The sequence below is a fragment of the Poecilia formosa genome, unplaced genomic scaffold, assembly GCF_000485575.1.
Source record: "Poecilia formosa unplaced genomic scaffold, Poecilia_formosa-5.1.2 Scaffold3, whole genome shotgun sequence".
Lineage (NCBI taxonomy): Eukaryota > Metazoa > Chordata > Actinopteri > Cyprinodontiformes > Poeciliidae > Poecilia > Poecilia formosa.
The window spans coordinates 1,876,439-1,885,195 of record NW_006799942.1 but is presented as its reverse complement, the minus strand read 5'-3'; the positions used below and the strand labels follow the sequence as shown (position 1 = coordinate 1,885,195).

Here is an 8,757-nt window from a genome sequence, read left to right as displayed (position 1 = left end):
ATGTTCACTAATTTATTCGTGAATGTTTAAGTTTTAACTTTTTGTAAATTGAAATTTAAACATGAAAGAGATTTTTCTGATGTGTTTTTTTTTTTTTTTATGAAACTTCCATGGAAATAAACCTGAAGGTTACAGTGAAACAAGCAGCTATAAATGTGTTTTATTGCTCTCCAGGCGTTTTTTTCGCTTTTTGTTTGCGTAAAAAGGTCACTCTATGTGCTGATCAAACAATGTGTCACCTCCTCTATCTGACAGACTCCACCCTTCTGGAGAAATCCATCATAAATTTCTAAACATCAACGATTCAGACTCATTACTGTCAGGACATCTGCCACAACCCAGGTAAAAACTAATTTATTTCCTACTTCTCTTTACTCACTTATTGATTAAAAAAACAAGTTTCACAATTTAAGAATAATGTTTAAACTTAAGCTAAAATAAAAAGTTTTAATTAATTCTGCTGTTAAATAAAATCAAGCGATAATGAAGAGAAACCAGATGAGAAAGATACTTTAATTGCAGCACAGCGTTTTGTATTTTGCCCTCAACATTGTTTTTGCTCTTGAAAAATGTTAAAATCTGCAATCCTAACAAAAACCATAATTTTTTACTAATTTAAGTTAATTTACGAAATTGTTAATATTCAAGACTAATTCATCAAAAGTTACAATTCTACGAGATTTTGACAAAGGATAATGTTTCCTGTTTTACTTCAGGGTATTTCAAATTTTGTGCTGAAATTTACTGTATAGTTAGATGTAGAAAAAAGAGGAAGAAAGAGGGGAAGAGAGATGCAACACAGCTCTTCTAGTCTCCTGTATATATTTTTTTATTTTCAGCTACTTGTGTCTTTAAAATCACTTAAAACAAACAGGTTTTCATTTTGATGGGAATATGAGTAAGTAAATAGAAAAACAGTGCTGAATATTGTTTAAAAAACCTGATCACAATGATGAAAGAGCTGAAGAATATAATATTTCTGCTAAAAGCAGTCCTTGAATCTTGATCACAATTCAGAATTTAAAAAAAGACCATAAAGCACCAAAACCAGCTCAAATATTACATATTTGATATAAATTGTGTTAGGTTTCCTTGTTGTGACGATAAAGGTGTTAAACTTCAAACTTTGTGTTTCCCTGCAGTTTTTGCTGTGATGTCTGGCTTGTCTGTGCTGTGTTTCCTACTGCTGCAGACTGGAGCTCATAGTTTTGGTGTATTTAATGGAAAGTCTCTGAGCCACCAAGCCATCACAGAGAGAGCCGCCCTAAATGTCACAGTGCAGGTGTGCCGCAGCCTGGCTGTGTCTGAGGGCAGGGATTTCACTTCTCCTGTAAGAACCAAACAAATTCACCACGTCTTTTTACCCCATTTCCAACCCAGTCAGGTTCTGTTTTAATAAAACATAGTGTATATGTCTATGCAGCCTCAGCCTTTTACTGCTTCATCTGTTGCTGCTGCCTGCGGAGCATCAAAATCCTTAAAAAGCTTCATCAAAACCATTCAGCGGATTCAGAGGAAGAACTGGCAGACGGACATTAAATACGCCCTGAGCGCTCGTCGTCACTGCGACAACGAGGAGCTGGATGAAGGGAAGAAGATAGTCACAGATGGTTTATCGGTCGTCAAGGCCTCCAACAAGCAGCAGAACTTTGTTTCAGCAACATCGAGTCTCGGAAGGATTCTCCACACTTTACAGGTATTTCTGAATGGTTTCCAATTAAAAGTCACGGCAACTAATTCTGCTGGTTTGAACAAAAGTTTTTACTTTTAATCTTGTCCGTCTGCTGTTGTACAAATTACACTGAGTAGGAGAGGTTTTACTTCAAATAATTAAAAATATTCACTGGTTTTACGCTATACTTGGTTCTGCTGTCCACTTGTGGAAGAAAGCATCACAAAATGAAAATCTTAAAGTGCTTTACTAAGTGGTTTGTGCACTAATTCTGTATTTCTGAATTGAATTCAACACCAGAGATGAAAGCTGTAATTTTGTCTCTTGTTTCTTTGAAAATTAAGGATTTCTACAGTCACAGTAACTGGGTGGAAATAGGCCACAAATTCCCAAACACCAACTTGATCAAAGCGAACGCCCGTGTTGGAAACATAGCAGGTAAAGGCATGATGATACTGGCTTTTAGGTGTGTTTGGTGTTTTATTTTGCATTAATTTCTGCTCAAACTTATCTGTTATTTCTGCTCCACTCTGAATCTGCAGCTAAAACCAGAGCAACCTGTCTCAGCTGTAATGGAAATGACTGCAGAAACAACATTCGGAGCGACATTCTGAAAAACAACATACTTACTTCAGGATATTTCAGTCTGAATCCTTTTGCCAAGCCTACAGGTAAAAATATTTTTATGTGTTGATTTTTTAAACTGACACTTTTTGTCATTTCTCTGACTTTGCACTGTGATGGTGCTGCACTATATTTGGTCTGATCTGATTTTTTACCAGGTCTTAAAATTGTTTTCATCCAACTTTGAGAAAACACACAGAAAATTATTCATTTATTAAACTTAGAAGAAACATATTTGGTTGCAATAATTATTTGGTGCCTTTAAAAAAAAACCCTCAAATTTAACCAAATTATCATTACTATATTTGATTAATCTGATAATGTTATCAGCTGCATTATTGCTCCAAAAATGACATCTGACCATTTGTAATTTTTAGGTGAACTATGTGTGATTTTGCTTTATAATTAGCATTTATTAGCTAATGTAAAGCACTGTGATGCTGATGGATGTAATTTGGTTGAAGACAAGAACCACTCATTTCTGCACAATATTCACCAAAACGAAATATTATCATAAAAAAGCAAGCTTAGTTTTCTCATAGCAACAAGATCTAACATTGCATGAAAATTCAAATACTACATTGAAAGATCATTCCTCAAAACTTTGAAAGTATTTTTCCAGGAGCTTTTGCTGCCTGGACTGTTTTTAACCTCATATTTGTGCTTTTTTGGGTACCTGTACATTTCTAAACCCAGTAATTATACATGTTGTACACTGGTTAAATCATTTGTGCTCTTTCTATGATGACAAACAGGAAAATGCAGCCATGGTGGTGTACCTGATAGTACAAGTTTAATAGAACCAAAAGGTGGAATCAACAAAGATACGCTGGACTCCAGCCATGGACACCTTCACTCTCAAGCAGCCAATATGGCGATAGCAGCAACCAGTGAGCTGCTGGAGGACGTTCGCAGTGCAGCTGGGGACAAAGCATTCTTTGAGTAATAACTTCAGTAGATCTGGGTTAAATTATGCCATTGTGTAATTTATAAAACTGATTTTTGTCTATTTTTGTTTGTCATTCCTCAGTATGATGGGGCTGTCCAAAGGGAAACCGCTGTGTTTTGTGGTCGACACAACAGGAAGCATGGGGGATGACATCGCTGCAGTGAGGGAGGTCACAGCCTCCATAATAGACAGCAAGCTGGGAACACCAGATGAGCCGTCGGTTTATGTTCTGGTTCCGTTCAATGATCCAGGTACAATCAGTGTTTCTCAAACCGTTTCAGGCTGAGGACCAATTAACTTGAATGAAATTAAGATATTAGTCTCTCTATGCACTTATTATCATTTTCTTTGTTCAGCCAAACTGTTTGGAAAATGTGACTGACCACGATAAAGCCATGAACATTTATTTTTGAGTTATTTACAGATTCCGAAGGTGCGGATTTCCAGTGATGTCAAACACATGGAAATAATAATAAAAAAAGTTGTTCTTTACACTAAGTGTTGTGTGCCAGAAACAAAAATCTCTTTCACATCATTACAAATAAAATTATCCACCAATTCAATAGTATTTAGCTACTGTACATAATTTAATCACTTTTAATTAAATAAAATAATTATTGATGTCCAAATCTTATTCTAGATAATATATTATTATTTTTTAATTATGTTACATTTTCTAAATTCCCCAGCTTTTCTTTCTAGTTATTCCTATCCCATTGTTCTTACCAGTTTTGATATCACGCAACGTCACGGCAAATAAAAGGTTGTTTACATGCAGTACCTTGCCGACCACTAGGGGCGCCCGCGGACTTGTTGCAGTCCGGGGAAAGCAGTTTAAGAAAGATTGTTCTATACCCTCTAACACTGCTTTCAGTTATTTAGTTTTGGTTTAAGATTTAAGAGTTTTGGGGGATAAAAACACAGAAAATGTCTTTGTTTTTCATTAATGTGCAGATTTTGGGCCACTGATACGGACAACCGACCCAGAGATTTTTAAGGCCTACATCAACTCACTGAGAGCAACTGGAGGTGGAGATACTCCAGAACTGAGTCTTTCTGGACTTCAGGTGCTTTGTTTGATGCTGCAAAACTGATAATATATGAAAAGCAAATACTAAAGCATTCCTCTGTTTCTTCATGCAGCTAGCTCTGACTGGCGCGCCTCCCAATTCTGAGATCTTTATTTTTACCGACGCTCCGGCCAAAGACAAACACCTGAGAAACCCGGTGATTGCACTCATCGAGCAGACCAAATCTGTGGTGAGTAATTCTGCAGAATCAACTTAAATTCTGTTGATCCAGTAAAAATAATCAATCTGAATGATATAAAAAGAAGATAGCATTGGCCCAATTATCACTGTCACCAAACAGATTCAGTGTTCTTATAAACATCTTTGTGACACTTCAGTAAAGGGCAATTTCACCAAATATTTCACTCCCTTCAGCATCTTTTATGAGAGAAAGCAAAAAGGCAAAACAGGATATAACAGCAAAATAATGGAAATTTCAGAGAAGGAAGAGTTCAGTACTTATGTGGTTCAGATGCAAAAAAGAGGACTGAAATTGACCTTTATTGAAATTTCACAATTCAAATAAAGGTTTCACAAATCACAAACTGGATTTTAAATATTCTGCTGTTAGTTGATAATAATCTAGTCCAGGTTTCAAGACTCTAGGTGCTGTAGTATTTTAGCTTGAGTAGATTAAAGATGCCAAATGTAGCAAAATATTTGGTGGAATCGCCCATTTCCCGTATCAGAAACCAACTTCAGCTTTATTACATTTTGGTTTGTAAAAAGTCTCAATATCTCCAGGTTTAATGGTTCCTCATTTTGTTTCAGGTGAACTTCATGATAACTAATGTTCTCGGGATCCGTCAGCCAGCAGAGGACAACCAGCAACAAAGCTATCGGATGTCGAGAGCAGACGATCAGCTGTACAAAGACCTGGCTCAGACCTCAGGAGGTCAGGCTGTCGAAGTCTCCAAAAGTAATCTGCTGGAGGCCATCAACATCCTAACCGAGTCCACCAGCTCCTCTCTGGTAGGAAAACAAATTAAAATCAAATTGTTTTTTACTTTTAAAGATTTCACCTGCCGAGTTATCTTCAATTTTTCAGGTAACCCTTCTGCAAGCTTCCAGGAACCCTGGAAAAACTGAAAACTTTGCCTTTTCAGTTGATCAGTCAGTGAGAAATTTGACAATTTACATCACTGGAAGTAATGTTGAGTTTACGCTCATCGATCCCTCAGGTCAGCATTAAAAAGGTTTCATAAGTTGTACCAACTTCAATTGCTTTTTTTAACCGGTTTCTATAATTTCTTTGTCTAGGTGTGGTTCAAAATAATGTTAATACGTCAGGATCTTCAATCATTTCATCCCAGACGGTGGGAAACCTCCACACTGTGAAGCTGCTGACGGTAGCTGGAGTTTGGGAAATAAGAATAGTGTCAAAAAATTCCTACAGTCTGAAAGTTGTAGGTAAGACTCTGATTTTAACTGTTAAATGTTACAGAATGATTGAAAAAGTGGTTAAATAAAAAGGTCAGATAACTTAATTCATGGTATTTTTCTGCGTTTACAGGAGAGAGCTCCATTGACTTCCTGTTTGACTTCATTGTGGATTCCGATGGTCCGTTTGGAGGATTTGATGTAATTGACAATCGACCCACAGCTGGTAATGAAAACACAGTTTGGATCTATTAAAAATTAACCGGCTTTGGATAAAAAAAATGTTTCTTTTCTTGTCTTTGAAGGACAAAATGCCAGTCTGCTGGTGACTCTGTTTGGAAGTGACTCTGCCACGGTGACAGAGGTCATGCTGGTTGAATCGTCGGGTTCTGGTCAGGTTAACGGCACTGTGAAGGCCCAGGGTGGAGGAGAATATATCGTCCGCTTCGATAGGATCCCATCGGTTGAGTTTGTTGTGCTTGTGAAGGGCCAGAACAACAACGGCGTCTCCAGAGCTTCTTCAGGGATCTTCCAGAGACAGTCAGCCACCAGCCTGAGAGCCTCTGGTCTCACTGTCACTGTTGTAAGTGATGCAAATAAAAAGCAAAACCTTTAAATATGTAAAATAAACCAGTATCTCTGTTCTTGTGTCTCAAATGCGCTCGTTGCATAATTGTTTTAGGATGAGTTAGACATCGTGGTGGAGCCAGGAACACTAAAATCAGTTCATTTCTCTGTGATGACAACCGGCGAAGGAGGACGCTTCACCATTCAAGCCGCCAATGATCAAGACCTTACGCTGTTTTACCCAACTAATTTACTGCTGAGTGCTGGAGGCAGCGCCAACGGGACAGTGAACATCACAGCTCCTGCCGATACGCCGTCCGGTACCGTCGTCACGCTGACCGTTGAGGCCGTGGCTCCTGGAGGAGCAGACAGCAACTATGCCGTGCTGCATCTAACCGTCCTGCCAAAAGTAACACGTCATTTTGTTCTTCATACATTTTAAGACATCATTGTATGATGAAGAATTAGGGCCATGCTAACAAAAAACAATAAAAATTACAATAAAGTCATAAAATTATGAGAATAAAAATGTACAAGAAAAACGTCATAATGTTTTGAGAATAAAGTCAAACTATTACTAGAATAAAGTCGTACTAGTATGAGAATAAAGTCAATGTTGTGAGAAAAAAGTCACAATACAAATAGAATGAAGTTGTACAAGAATAAAGTCTAAATAATACAAGAACAACATCATATTTATAGAATAAAGTCATAGTATAACGAGAGTAAAGTACTACTAGAACTTTACTCTAGTAGTACTAGCAATATACGAGAATAAAGTCAATATTGCAATAATAAAGTCATAATACTATTAGAATAATGTACAACAATAAACTCAAAATAATGTGAGAAAAACATTTAAACATAAAGTCATACTATTACTAGAATAAAGTCACAATGTTATGAGAATTAAGTTGTGCAAGAATAAAGTCTGTAATTTGAGAATAAAGTTGTAATATTATTAACATTACATCATCCAAACTGATCATTATTTTCTTAAAATCCTGATTGTTTGTTTCTTCTATATATTTTTTATATTCATTTAAATATACTTATTACTTTCACTGCCTTCCAGAGTTGCTACTTTTTACATTTTGTTTTGGTTTCTTACACATTGACAACAAGTCTATCTTATTCTCATAACCTTGTATTTTTGTATTATTTAACTAGCATGGCCAAAACACTGCCACATTTTTGAGGGTAAATATTGATATTTTCGTTGTCACTCTTTTACAGGTGACTGATTTCACTCCACCAGTGTGTAAACAACTTAGCCCACAGAGCAGATGCTCTAAAAACTGCGACCGGTTCATGTGGGAGGTCTCCGTCCAGGTGAGCGACGGCGTTAACGGGACGGGTGTGGACAGCGTCAGTCTCAGAGAAGGCAGCGGCTCGTTGAACATCACCAAAGCAGCTGATAACTCAACGCTGGTGACTTATGTGGCTTCCTGCTGCTCGTCTAAAATGCAGCTGGTGGCTGTGGATCAAGTAGGAAACGTGGAAATCTGCAGTTACTCTGCTGCATCTTGGTCCTCAAGAGTGGATTACTCAGTTTTACTTTTCTTTGTCTTCACATTCCTGAAAGTTTCCCTGTAGCCCCGGACTGTGATCGTCTGAATTTTCCAACTTATGAACCAGGTTGGAAAATCGGACCCTAACTAAATGTCAGCTTTTTTTGCCTTTTCACACAATTGAACAGAAAATTAAGTTTTTGATTTCAAAACCAATTATTCTTACACAAAACAGCATCTATGTCATGCCTGAAGGTGGCACCGATATGGAAATACACCAAGGTGTTTTCGTCTGAACTTAAAGTTGAGTGTTACAGCTTTTTGTTTTTTTATTGTTTTTTATTATTTTATTTTATTTTTTTTAGAAATTCTTATGTACAAAACAATTCAACTGCACATCCAATTAGAAAACCTTCTGTAAAAATAGAATAAACTTTATGTATAAGAAACACTGAAACCTGACCTTCTTGCACACACTTTAAAAGGTCAGGGTTTCCCCTGGTATATTATAAGTCTGGCGGGTCACCAGGCTTTACTTGTGTGCCCACCAGACTTAGCATTGATTATTTATTTAAGTCTTTTTAAAATGTTTGCATTTTTAAAACTTTATAGTTGGTGTTCAGGTGTTAATCTTCCAATCTTTCAATGACATAATTATCAAGTAATATTTTATAATTTCCTGTTAACTTTAACTCAAAAACATGGCGGGCCGCTGGATGAATGACTGCTCTGGCACACAACCACCGGGCTTAGCAAGTTTTCTGGAGGAAACCTTGAAAATATGTTCACAGTAATAAACTTTGCATTGAGAATATCTCAGGCTCTTTTAGCTCAAAGTAATTTCATGACAGTCTTGGTCAGACTGTCAAACAGGATGAGATTTCTGACATGGGGTTGGAAACAGCATCATGGAGAAGCATTGCTGTGACAACATGCTGAAGAAAGAGTGTCAGAAATATTAGGACTTTCTTAAAGAGACAGACA

General features: G+C 36.9%; 1 protein-coding gene across 1 annotated transcript; it reads left to right on the top strand.

Annotated features, from left to right (window-relative positions):
• The first annotated feature begins 284 nt into the window (after positions 1-284).
• LOC103139594 (von Willebrand factor A domain-containing protein 7-like) lies at positions 285-8,219 on the top strand. The gene is made up of 16 exons (XM_007554317.2): positions 285-342; positions 1,143-1,330; positions 1,424-1,696; positions 2,017-2,110; positions 2,215-2,343; positions 3,052-3,238; positions 3,327-3,496; positions 4,200-4,312; positions 4,389-4,505; positions 5,087-5,287; positions 5,364-5,496; positions 5,576-5,725; positions 5,829-5,921; positions 6,001-6,278; positions 6,378-6,671; positions 7,499-8,219. The coding sequence occupies exons 2-16, from the start codon at positions 1,154-1,156 to the stop codon at positions 7,856-7,858; spliced, it is 2,769 nt and encodes a 922-aa protein (XP_007554379.1). The 5' UTR covers positions 285-342; positions 1,143-1,153; the 3' UTR covers positions 7,859-8,219.
• The last annotated feature ends 538 nt before the right edge of the window (positions 8,220-8,757 follow it).